The sequence below is a fragment of the Ruditapes philippinarum genome, unplaced genomic scaffold, assembly GCF_026571515.1.
Source record: "Ruditapes philippinarum isolate M1 unplaced genomic scaffold, ASM2657151v2 ctg216_1_1_1_1, whole genome shotgun sequence".
In the NCBI taxonomy this organism is placed as follows: Eukaryota; Metazoa; Mollusca; class Bivalvia; order Venerida; family Veneridae; genus Ruditapes; species Ruditapes philippinarum.
Genome location: NW_026866999.1, coordinates 238,796 through 252,698, shown reverse-complemented (window position 1 = coordinate 252,698; position 13,903 = coordinate 238,796). Strand labels below are relative to the sequence as shown.

The 13,903-nt window shown below is 32.5% G+C and overlaps 1 protein-coding gene across 1 annotated transcript; it reads right to left on the bottom strand.

Moving 5' to 3' along the window:
• Positions 1 to 4,828: 4,828 nt before the first annotated feature.
• Positions 4,829 to 13,513, bottom strand: LOC132734461 (E3 ubiquitin-protein ligase RNF103-like). The gene is made up of 5 exons (XM_060721203.1): positions 13,243 to 13,513; positions 11,857 to 12,070; positions 10,941 to 11,038; positions 9,893 to 10,041; positions 4,829 to 9,449 (listed from the first exon to the last, which is right to left on the bottom strand). Exons 1-5 carry the CDS (start codon positions 13,258 to 13,260, stop codon positions 7,841 to 7,843), a joined length of 2,088 nt encoding a protein of 695 aa, XP_060577186.1. The 5' UTR covers positions 13,261 to 13,513; the 3' UTR covers positions 4,829 to 7,840.
• Between the last annotated feature and the right edge of the window lie 390 nt (positions 13,514 to 13,903).

The window sequence follows — 13,903 nt, the reverse complement described above, 5'->3', positions numbered from 1 at the left end:
TATCTTATAATTTAATACAAAAACAGTGTCGATTTTGTGTGTTTTCATAATTCAATGTGTTCTGTTTTTTAGAATTGTTGGTGTATTTTCTTTAATTTTATATGTTTTCATTAGCGCCTCGTCCAATATAGTCTTAACAACTGTATACTCGTCCAATAAAATTCAGTATCGTACTCAACAATGCATAATAACCTCATAGTGCAATACAGGTTTTGTGTATTACATGTTTATGGTCTAATGTAATTTTAAAAAATCCAAAAAAAATCTTATTTCATAGTGACCTCTTTCCAAAAAAGTGAGGAATATCTCTACTAATGTGTTCATTTGAAAATATTTAAAACGTTTTTTTCTAAAAAGATATTAATCAGGAATAGTGATGCTTTTAAAAATTAATAACAATAACAATAACTAACTTTAATAATAATAATAATAATAATAATAATTATAATTATAATAATAAAAATAATTTTAATAATAATAATAATAAGAGGAAGAAGAAGAAGAAGAACAACAACAACAACAATAATAATAATATTATTACCTTAATAGAATGATAATGTTGGTCCTTTTTGACAACAAGAAGTTTAATCCGGTTTTTTCCCCATTCCGACGAAACGAAGTCCAATTTCGCGCTTGTATTCATGACCATTATTTTATATATTACTTCAAATATACCAACAAAGTCTTCAAAAACAAGCAGGAAAAAAAGATTCAACTCTTAGTGTCAAAGAAATTGTGTTCTTGTTTTTTGTCTTACAGGTCATTAGCCGCGATATAGTTTACGGTCTATGCACGCGATATTTAAATTTTTAGATTTATTTTCGGCAGTATCCGTAACATATAATGACAGATACTGGTATATTAAAATTTTCCCAACTGAATATCTTAAATGAACGTGTCCATCTTTAAATCCGGACAAGATCATGTATTGCATTTTTGAGAAAAATTCAAAATATTAACTATTGCACATGACATCTTGGGCTGTACTGGTCGCATGTGTATATTCTGTAGGGCTTGCTTCGTCAATGCGCTGCAAAGTGTACCCTAACTCAGTCATCTTTTTAAAATCGAGATTTGTACTTTTTTCTACAGGACGTGACAAAATAGATTTTACGGCGTGAAATGAACATCACTTTGCCATCTTATTTGGAGGGGATGTTTTGTATAAAACGACCACTCAGTCGCACGATTCCTAATGTACACAGGCGTTTTAAAGCTTTAAAAACTGAGGCGAGAAAAATAGCGAAACGCATTACTTGACAGTTGTACTCCGAACCTGCTATCACTGTCTCAAATCCACCGTGTTTCCATGGACCTTTCCGGTTTTTTCGTAGTGGAACATTTAGCCACACCTTTTCCATTCATTGCTAGGTCAACTGCTCACAAACAGTATCACAAACAAAGCCATGTGTTCTTTTGTGCAAACCAGGTCAACCAGTGACTATGTACTATCTCAGTGTAGCAAAAGGATAACAAGTTAGCCTGTAAACACTGGAAAGGTCTATTGTGTATCTGATTGTCCGTTAATGCCGTCTTGATTAATCGTATATTCTACATGCATGAGATAAGTAATTACTGGTTAGTTAACCAGGAAAGCCTGTTAAGATGGATCGACAGCCGAAGTATGACCAAAAATGTGAAAATATCAGTAAAGCAAACAAACAACCGCAGCTGAATACTCGAGTGAGCGTTTTATTAACGAGTTAATAAAATTAAACTTTACTTATCTGCCCAAGCATTTTGAATATTCAAAATTAGTTGGGTTTTTTTTCGGGAAAATATACAGTCTATATGAACATCTAAATGCCTTATGCCAGGGTGATTCTTAATAGTTCATACCAAGTTTATATGTACTAGATATACAAATACTTTAAAAATAATGTAAAAATATTATGTCAGGTGTTGCGAATGTCCCCAGTATGAAATAACAGCAATTTTGTCTCTCCAACTTGCTTAACTGCGCGGCACCAAAACAACTTTAAATCTGTACATACGGGTGTAAACTTATTGTTAACTTGACATCCACACCTGACGAGTACGAGTGTCTGCAAGCAATACGTGCCACCTAACCAAAATGCCAGTGCACACCGTAAAACAAAACAATTACCTGTATAGTCTATAAAATGTGCACATTTAACTTCAGGAATTTCGTCAATTCAGCTTTTCTTCGTAAGTTTACGATTTCAACTTTCTTATGCCAAGAACATGATAGATCTTCTAAGAAACGTTTAATATAAAAGGGCTGTATGATAATTTTGTAGCTATAGACAACCTTTCTTAGAAACATAAGCAAGTAATACAGTTTTAAAATTTATAAATATACAAACAATAGTTTATTTGTGATACAGTACAAAAACAAATTATAAATGCATCAAATATTTTACAAATATTATGATATTATTATACATTATTGATTACAATATTGAATTCTATCGGATGAGTACACAGCTAAAACCTTTATTGGACGAGACACTAGCCGAGTCTGATGATAGGTGTTTACTCATCCAGAAGGATCAGTATTGTTCTTAACTATGTAATTTCTTGGCGTCATGGCTTTTCTTATACCGCTAGTTACTGTTACTGTTACAACAACTCGCATTCACAATCAAATTTTGCGAAAATGACACTAAGGCTTAGCTCAAAGCCATAGCATTATCCCACCATTTTATATTTTTTTTAATAATATCAGCTGTGAACTTGGAACAGTTCATTCAAAGTCTGAGAGATTGGTATTAGATATTTAATGTTTTTGTACAAATGAGCTACTGAGTGAGCTATTAGTCACTCTGTATGGATGTGATCTGGCTCTGTACTGGTGGCCTCTTTTAGCGTCATTAGTCCTGTTAGTTTTGTAATGCCTAGCATAAGCTCTTACGGTAGAAACATATGTTTTCCCATACAAGGTAACATATATAATATGAAACCCCAAGAGTAGGGTAAATCTTTACTCCATAACTTATAATTAATTTAACTTTAGCAGAGGACAAAAAGGTTATGCTTTTACAAGTTTTGGGCATTATAGTTTCTAAGTAAAATATCTTTTGAATTCAAGTTACTTCCTTATATAAGAGGAAAAATAAATTAAATAAATAATCCATTTTCACAGAAGTTCACCAAGCAAATTGCTACAGCCAAATATTTCTTTTGGTTGGGTTTCACATCACGACAACACAATAAAGGACATATTGAAAGTTTCAAGCTTTACTGGTGCATTATTTCAGGCATAAAATATGCAGACACTTCTTCTCTTGATTGTTTTCTATGATTTTTATCATTCAATTTATATTGTATTTGCGGAGAAAGTTTATTGTTCTGATTTTCTAACAGGATCAGACGTGGACAACATGTTTGTAAATAATAATTTCTTTCGGGAAACAATTGTCAAATTGTATTAAGTTACAATATGCAACCAAAATGTTGAAAGTTTGTCAAGATCTAATAATCATATATTTCTTATTAATTTACGAAGAAAATACATTGACTAAGTCGCAAATAACTTGATTATATTCGCCGACAAAAGGCGTTAAACCTGTGTAAAAATTCTATACCATATATGAAAAATATCACATTTTCCGGCGTTACCGCGAAGCACAATTTACGTACATCAGCGTTACCTCATAAAAACGACTTGAATCTCATTTTATCAGTTTATTTTCAATTTTCTATATCTCAAGAAGTAAGGTTTATGTCACCTGCCTACCGAAAATCGAAATTTTACTGAATAATATGCATTGTTGTACTTATAAGAGCCGACAAAAGCCAAAATCTCGCTCAAAACGGTGGTGAAGCCATCATTTTCACGAATGATCTTGAAAAGTAAACAATTTCGTGGAAATTATCTTGGTAAGGAATAAATAGTAATGTCTTCGCAGCCGTAAATGCGGCTGTTCATTTTTTCAGTTCGGTTCAATAAAACACATATTGGTCAGTTTACTTACCGCGTTGGAAATCCTGTCAGGTACCCGCCATTTATTGCACAATGCTGCGTTATTTATTGCACGAATCGTACGTTATTTTCACATTCCGGCGTTACTGGATATACACGGTTGTAAAGTTAAGCTCCGAACAAGCCCTTTCAAATAAATCTAATGAAGGGGAATAACTCTAAAAGAAGGCAAGATAAAGTTATTGTTCTTGCACAATGTACTTTCTACCAATGTGCTACGAGTAAGTCATTGTATGAAGTTTGAGGAAAATCCCTCAAGTACGTTGGAGGTGAGCTTCGATAGTTTTTGTTTGTTTGTTTCATTTTACGCCTTTTCCCCAACAGTATTTCAGTCATATAGGCGGGTAGTTAACTAACCATCGTTCCTGGAGAGTAACACCAGTACTAGACTACCTTCCTCCACGCTAAACTACCAAAGCATCTCCCGGGATCGAACCCACGCCAGAGAGGTAACTGGATTAGGAGTCATCGACTCAAATCCCTCGACCATCGAGGCGGTTAGCTTCGGAAGTAAATCTGATGAAAGGGAATAACTCTAAAAGAAGGCAAGGTAGAGTTACTTACACATTACACTCACTCCCAATGTGCTCTGTATATAAAGTGTGTTAAGTTTGCAGAAAAACTATTTAAAGTAAATCTGATATAGGGGAATAACTCTAAAAAGGCAAGGTAGAGTTATTATTCTTGCACTTCCTCACAATGTGCCTTGTCAGTGTTTAAACTTTGAAGAAAATTGCTAAAGTACATTTGGAGTTATGCTCCCGAAAAATGGGGACAAGCACACAGATGCACAGACCCAGCTCGCCAAATTACAACCATAATCCGAACTTATCATACAGCTCTGGTGTAATATGTTAGTTGTACAAATAAATTGATAAACATTTTGACATTTTCACAAAGTTTTTTATCTTTTATTGTTGCATGTATATGACGCATACCATGCATGTATTTCATGTAAACAGAATAATTAACAATGTTCAGGACATAAAGCACATGTAAAAGAAATAATTACACAAAGGGCAACAACTTTCTTTTCCCTTGCCATATTCTAAATAGTACATGTATAATTCTAACAAAAACAAATGAATAGTAAAACTGTTATTAAACCTCTAATCAACAGCTAATTTAAAAAAAAAACAGTAACATATTAGTATTATAATTATTTTCATTCTTTTCATCATATATGATACAGACAAAAGAGTCCCTTATGACCATCTGACTTTTGAAAACTTGCTGGATAGCATTCTTAGAGTCTAAAACCTCAACATAAATCATGGCAAAGTGGGATTTAAACCCACAAGAGAGCACATTTATATAACATGAAGTCAGTGACCTCAATCATTTGGCTTTAAAGATCTCCATAATATGCTCACATAAAATCTCAATCAAAATTTGACTTATATTACATCTAAAATGTCAGCACTTTAGGAGTAAATATTAATAAAACAATGTTACGAGAAAGCATTGTGTATACTATATCTTATAATATTTTATATATTTTATTAACTAGTACTAACAACATGTTTTAAAGTTGAAATAGATAGAGGCTTTAAAACTTATACAAAAACATGTAAGATCAGATCTAATGTCACTTTAACAAAATGAACAAACAATAACAATTTATTTACAACAATTTATGATCACCTAAAATCATTAGAGACTACATTTCTTTTCCAGAAATATATTAACTAAATGCCTATAAAAACTGGTGTACTTTGTAGTTAAAAAAGTACACAATAAGTATCTTGTGTAGAAAACAAATATGAGAATACTGTATAGAAAAAAAGAAATATTCTGAATTTACTATACTGAAAAAAACAGAATTATTTAATAACAAGTTTAAGAAATATACAATATATGTACACTTAAAAGAAAACAAAAAAACAACAGAACCAGTATACTCTGTGTACACACAAAACACTGCAGATTGCTCAATAATTAAAAAAACAATCTATTAATACTCGTACATCAAAACAAAATAAAAATATAATTAAAGCGAGTCTGTAATGTTCCCATGGCAATTTTTTTACTGTTTTAAAGACATGTAACTCCATGTAGCTCATACTACTTTGTGAGTAGTTTAACAAACAGTTAGAATTCCCTTCTTTTTTTACTTGTCTATTGGGTAACACATATTTGTTTACAGAACCCACTATTATATAAAGAAAGAAAAATGTGGAGAATGGGGGTTATATAATCGTTTATATGCTTATTAGATAATTAAATCAATTCAATAGTTTCAAGCAAAATTTTCACATCATTTTCTTTTACACCTTAAAATATAATTCAAGTACAATCTAAGCTATTTATTATCAGCATACATTTTTACATAATAATTACCAATAACATATTTTGTTGTTTTTTATTAATATTTTCAATATTCATGTCAAGTCCTTGAAATTATACCCAAAGTTAATAAGACTTTAAAATGAAATCTACATTGTTGCGCATGTTATTATGTTAAAAATAGCACTCATTTATATATATACTTGGGAATTGTAAACATCTTCATCTTTAAAAATGTTTGATTTTTATTGGTTTTCTCTTTGCTCAGGTAAGTTTGTCTTAGTGAAAACAAATATTATGGTAAACAATACTAGTAGCAAATGTATCTGTAAAAATATTCTTTAAGTATTTATGCTTTTGATTTTTCTTGGAAGATTTGATATACTGTATCCTTGTATATTAGGATAACTGGTCTAAAAAGAACAGACTATATATATCTTTTTTTGGGGGGGTTTTACATCTCATTGACACAATATAGGTCATATCGCGACGTTCCAGCTTTACTGGTGGAGGAAGACCTCAAGTGCCCTTCCGTGCATTATTTCAGGCACAACAGACTATATACTGAACATTTACATGTACATGTATATACAGAAAGCTTGCTTAGCAACAAATACAGCATGACAACGTTCTGCATATAAAATCTACACCTTTAATTTAAAACATCAAGTGTTTAGCTTTAAACATAAAAATTGTCAAACATTATTAAATTCTTCAAAGCACTTGTCAAAAATCAGTGATATTTTGGTTTTAAAACTTATTTAGATCAACTTTATGTTTGATCAGATACACATTATATTATGCAAACAATAATTTTACCAGATTAGTAAAGCTTAATCTTGAATCTTTCAACAACAGTTTTTCAGATTACAATTCAAAACTGATGTATCACCATAAAGATTTTTTTTTGCCAAGAGAGAGATAAATTAGCGCTTTAATACGGTGATACTGTTGCAATGAATGCAATTTATATATTGTAATTTAGTCTGTAAATATTAAAGAAGAAATAAATATTGTTTAAACCAACAAAAATTCCTTCCCTTAACATCTAAATGAAATGAATTCATTACAATATTAAGTATCTGATACAACATCAACATCTTTTTCTTTGGGCACACTGTTAAATAATATGCCAATTTTCCTTTGGAAGTAGAAAAATATCCTAAGATAGCATCAGTAAAGTGTCTCTTCACAAATCAACAAACAGGCATCAGGCTAGAAACAACTAAAATCTAGTTTCACAGTGTCCTTTTTTGCCTAATATGTTTCAAAGTAATCAAGTCTTAATTGATTAAAGTCAACAGTAAGGCGTGTTAAGTTTCCTAGTTCAAGACCTTAAACACTTGGCAACAGAGGTCTTTTCAAATAATATTTTAATATTATGTTCTATCTAGTAATTACTAACATTTTACCAAAGTCATAGATAGACATATATGAAGTATGTTAGGCTGTTGTTTATATAAACATGTCAAAAAATATTGACATTAAAAAAGTCAAGGAAAACACCCATGAATTAAAATTTAATAGATGCTATTCTCTATGCAGCTCTATGTGCAAGAAATGAAGATGTGAATTTTTATGTTATTCAGGAGGTATTATTTTGGAATATTATTCACTGTGTAGATCATTAACAAAGTCCTGATCTTTTGATTGGAAGGAGGGCCATCTACATACAGGACAAAAGTGATTCTCTCTTAGTAACCAAGTTAAGATACATTTATCGTGAAATACATGGCGACATGGCAAACCTCGTAAAAGTGTATGACTTGAAAAGTGATCGAGACAAATCACACATTGCGTTCCTTCTAGATAACCAGGAGGTTTAAACTGGCATCTGTTCAAATTTTCAATTTTCTTGATTTTTGACTTTATTTTCGGAGAACCATCCCACGGCAAATCAAATGTACCGCCTAAACTGGGAGCTTCAAGATTGGCACTTGATGTTTGTGAAGGGACATAACTTTGATTATCATTTCTTATTGGATTTCTCTGCGATCTTCCACACTGGCATCCATAATATTTATCAGATTCAAGAAACTGAGCATCTTGTAAGAAGGGTTCTTCTTTGTCGTCATCAAAGTTATCTACATGCTCACTATCATGCGTGATATATCCATCTTTACTGGCCATACACTCACACCTACTATCAAAGTCCCGATACACCCATACTGGTAGTAATTTTATATACTCGTTAGAATTAACTGTCTGACAAGCCTCAAAATCATCCGTTATACTTGGCCCACCAAAAGAAGGGTTAAAGATCTGATCAAAAGGTCTTAACCGCATCATTTCCCAGCCGTTATGATAGTTTAAAGTACGCAAGTTTGAGAAATTCCACCAGTCGCCTTCATCTTCGTCATCATCATCCGCGCTAGTGAAATATCTCAATTTAACAAACAAAACGCTTAAACTCATAGTCATAAGGACCATAAAAGGACTAATCTTATGAGTAGAATAATATAGAATATCCTTGCGTACATCGGAAAAGAATGATGTTAAAGTACAATATCTCAAAAGCTTTAAAGCAAAGAGAGATAATCTTGAACAGAAAGGTATTTGTAGAAGTGCCAAAACACATATCCAAACCAAAAACAAGATTAGATTGTACTTGAATACACATATGATTAATTTTATAAATCTTCTGACCCATCCACCACTAGCTAAAGTTAATTCAAAGAAGCTGGCAATATTTGTGCAAATAAAACTTATTATAAAGATATCATTGATACTAGGATATACAGATTTTAAAAACATCTCCATTGCTCGAAAGGTCATAACCTCTGCCCTTTTTTGACCATAAATGTATTTCCTGTCCTGAGTTAACACAACATACGATGGCGAGTTCTTAACATCAAGCTTGGAAGCCAATACTTTCCCTTTTGCAGAGTTCATTTTGACACTACCTATTTTAACACGACCTGGAAATTTTACACTTAGTGCCGAAAGAAATAATGGGACGCTCGATAAAGTCGAAACAAATACTACCCGGACGTCTGGATTTAGTGAGGATTCGAAAGTAAGCCATTCATCGTGAAGTTTCTGAGGATCCTCGATGACAGAAGTCTGTTCATTAACTTTAGTCTTGATCCAATCAAACAGTGAATTAGTTCTGACAGGTCCTGGGTAGGTGTACAGAGCTACATTAGCTTTACTTCTGTAGTTTTCTGGAAGGGCAAGGACAAGTCTGGACGTAAACCAACCTTTCCTGGTACACAGCCTGCAGAATAAAAACAATATTTCAAAAACTATATACATGTATTCACAAAAACACATAAAGTAAACACTACAAACATTATACCTACAGCTTTTGTGGTCAATTCGTACACAAACCAGTGTTAAATAAGCTAATAAACACCACTGACTGATACTATTTCTTAAACAAAATACATATACATTTTCTTAAAGGTTCTTACATAGTGAAACCAAAGATGAATAACGGGTATACCACACAGTGTCATATTATACCATAAACAGATTGAGCTTTAGTATTTTGTTAGTAACCATAGAGTTTGTTCAAAGCTTTAAGCCATATACTAGCCTTATAGCAAATATATATCATACATGCATATCTACTAGCCTTATGGCATATATATATCAACCTTGTAATTCAAAATTTGAACACAGATTTCAACAAAACGTTTTTATTTGTTATATCAATACCTTGTATGTCTTTGACAGTCAAATCTTCCGAGTCGAACCCCAAACTTTCCAATTTTATTACGAATCAGGTGCCAGCTTGTGTCTGACAAGATAGGACCGTTGTCAGTTATTATTTCTACAAGCCACATACTGTCCTTGGCATCTTCAACCTGCAAAATAAATGTATCACAGTAATGTCTCCCATTAATTGATATGGAATAAACAATTCTGCACAATTCAAAATACTATGTCAAAAGAGCACAAAGGAGGTTCTCAATTAAGCAATTTCACGACCCAAAATTTCCCAAACTGCCAGTTACTGGGAATGTTACTTTTTCCTTAAATGACTAGGAAATGGTCTGTCTCGGCTAAATAAGATAAAGGATCTTAGTGAAATAACTTGCAAAAGCAGTGTAACCTCTGCTGAGCAACCCTATGTAAAACAATGGCCTTTATACAATAATAAAATCAATTCTTCAATGTTACAATAAATGTCATCTCTTTATAGCAATAATTCCCAAGCTATTTAACTGAAGTTATTCCAGCCAGTGAGGCAGTGACTATTATTCACTTTGTGTCTTACCTGTTATAACAAGCTTATATAACAGATAATAATGAGATATATAATTCCAATACCAACATTGAAAAAGTTCTATGGCCACTTTCAAACTTTACTGGCAGTGGAAGACCTTAGGCACATATGGGCACCCAAGCAGAACTACAGACATCCCATAAGCTAGCTGGATAACTTCCACACATGGAAGAATCTAAAGTCTCTTACAGGTTAAATGTATACAATTTATACAAGGTGCTCATTCAACAATGCATTTGTCAGGTTCTTTTTTGAATATACATGTAGATATCATATGGTCAATGCTATTCTTTAAATCTATCCACAATCAGGACATGTTTCTGTCAGCTGTTCACTTTGGACTTAATTCGCAGAAATAATTACAAAACCTCTTTAGAACAGTATTTAATATAGGTTAAAACATAACTAAAATATTAAGAAATCATACATGTACAAAAAGACTGATTTTAAATTCATCAATTAACAACAATATCGTACCTGTTCATAGAAGTCAATATCGCTGGTATAGTTTGTAATCTGCATGTCGTCATCAACATTAACAGTGGTGGACTCAAGTTCTTCATCAGTTACTGCCCCTGATCATGTACAGAACAACAGGTTTAAATAATGTTATGTGTAAAAGTAACAAGTATCCTATGAACATGATGAATACTTGAAAATGTTTGATCTGTTTACAAATTTCAAACTGCAGGAAAGATTTGCTTAGAACACAGGATTAGCAACTTTGTATTAACCCATAACCTGTTGGAACCAAAAGTGATCAGCCTTTGCCACCAGTTTACAGTCAGGCCAACCAGGCTCTATACCATTGGTAGCTCTTTTTGGTGTATTTTTATTTCAAAATTCGTTAATTCAAATAGACTGTTCCAGAATCAAAGCAGAGCAAATCCATTTAGCAAGTTCAGCGACTTAAGTGTTAATATACCTAAAAAGCAACAATGAGTGAATTATCACAAAAATATGACTTACACATCACCAAACAACATGATGATGTATACATAGCTGTTATACATTTTGTTTTACTGAAAGGTTGAAAATTTTGATTATTAAAAATTTAGCTGTTAATATTTTGAAATTTTATCTCACAAGCTGCATCATTATGTAAGTGTTTTAAAAACTGACTTTTATTGTATAAAGGTAAGTTTCATGATATCTGGATAAGAGTTTTCATTTCATACAGGTATCAAATGATATATATATATATATATATATATCTATATTCATAGCTTCATGTATACCATTTTTTAGTTAGCCATTTTTATCATGTCTTAGATATTGTTTACAATTTTTTATTTTTTTTCATTATATTATATAAACATTCTTATATAGGTCTATTACTAAAAATGAACAATTCATGCCATGATGCTACCATGTGAATATCTGGATATTATACCTGTTGCATCCACTAGCTCTGTCAATTCTGTTTTCTCTACCATATTATCATAACTCACTCCTCTCTGTTCCAGAAGAGCCTTCAATTTCAGCACTGATAAAGTCATAGGGTCAAGAAGTCTACGAGAAATTTGCCCTTGCTCATAACATGCCACAGCCTCCAGAATTCGTGCAAGAGTAAACAGGACAGCCAAGTAAATCAACAGCAGTGTTACCTGTGAATGAATATATGGCACAAGATAATTAGATATACATGTAGGAATTCACACAGTTCTATTCCAAGCAGGACAAAACATTGAATTCCAGTTATCATGCAACAAATGTCCAATATTAAATGTCCATTTTAACTTAATTTCAATACACATTTTTTTTTTCAAACGTGTCTGCTATGCTACTGTCAAAATGTAAAAGAATAAAGTTTTCATTGCCTAATTCATTATATGAATCTTACACTGGCTGCCGGTACAGACCAGAATATCTAGCTCGAGGGTTACTATTTACGGCAGTATAATGAGGCTCTGCTGAGTGCCCCCTAAACAGTTACCTGAGAACTAGATACTCCCGTCTGCACTGACAGTAGGTGTTTGATTCTTTTTCTTGCAATTTTATTACATATCAATTATTTTCAGAACAGAAACTATGAAAACTAATATTCTCATTACACACTTTTTTCTTATAGTAGCGTATGAACTTAAACTTCATTCATAACGGTAAAATGACCTCACCCTTAGAACACTATTCATTCATAAAAGGCACATGGCAATGATGTCATTTAAAGCATGCGAATTGTCTTACATTGGGGTGTAAGACAGGGTTTTCTAGCACCGCCATTAACGGTAGATAATCCTGTCTGATACACAAGAATACATGTGTCGTAATGGTGGCAATATGTATACAGAAAAAATAATGTGATAAAAATGTGAGGGCAAAATACGCTACAGCATGTTATATACCTTATAAACATGTATATAATATAGAGTAGACGCGTGCTTGTTAGTATTTTGGTTTTTGATGATCAAGGGGAGATTATTTTATGATAATTTGACTTATTGGCAAGACAAATTTATGTTTTGCGCCGGTGGATGCAACTGACTGGTGCATAACTAGCAGACTTAATTTGATTATGGATATCAAACTGTGCACTGACTGAATATGTTCAAAACAGCCATAATTCTGGGGGGAAAATCCATGTAAGTGTTTTTTGGTCCTTAGATGGTGACCCCATTAATGATTAATACTAAAGTGTGTGATGTTTCTACCAAGTCCCTTCACTAGTTTTGGGGACACCAACTTGCACGCAGTTGCGCTTAACCCAAGTGTGGCACCGGCGTCTGGCCGAGTACAATTGCTCTCCCTAGTCTTATAATAGTCGAGCTAAAAGGGTTACCTTTAACCACACTGCCATATTTGTATAATTGAACTTCACTTTTTGTTTATATTTTTCCCTGACGTGTCATCCCGCCAAATGTCAAACAATTTTTATCAATTAACGCTTTTTTAGTCGGTGTCAGTGGTTGTATAAATTTCATTTAATTTAATCTAGTAATGCATGTTGAGATAGTCAAGATAATTAAGCTGTATAACAAAACTTGAGCCAAATTAAAGGATGTTGATAATTCCTTGTGGTTTCGCGAAATGACCTAAAAAAGAATGTATCACGTGACTTGTCAAAAAGACAAACCCAAATATATAAATCTACCAGAAAGAAATAAAATAAAAAAAACGTCTGCTAATTACTTTTCGGTTATTAAGGCTATTTTAAAAACCAAAAGCATTTAATCTTAAATATTTTGCAGCCCCGGTGGGTCATTAAAACTATATGGCCGATCATACATGAATAATGTAATAGATAAATAATTGATAAACACTTTCCTTTAATCAAAAGTAACCATTAAATCATGGTCAATGAGATGACCCTCAGATTTAACATCTAGTTTTGTAGTTTAAGGAGGAGATTGTGATGATCGACTTTATTAAATTCCTTAAAGAATATGATAAACAAGATCAACACGGAAAGGCGGCGTTCAACGAACGCAACCCCCACCCGA

Excerpts from the sequence above, each read along its gene's own strand:
- LOC132734461 (XM_060721203.1), bottom strand. Across the intron at positions 10,042-10,940 it reads ATATTGACTTCTATGAACAG|GTTGAAGATGCCAAGGACAG; the intron begins GTACGATATTGT and ends TTTATTTTGCAG. Across the intron at positions 9,450-9,892 it reads GACTGTCAAAGACATACAAG|GCTGTGTACCAGGAAAGGTT; the intron begins GTATTGATATAA and ends TTTATTCTGCAG.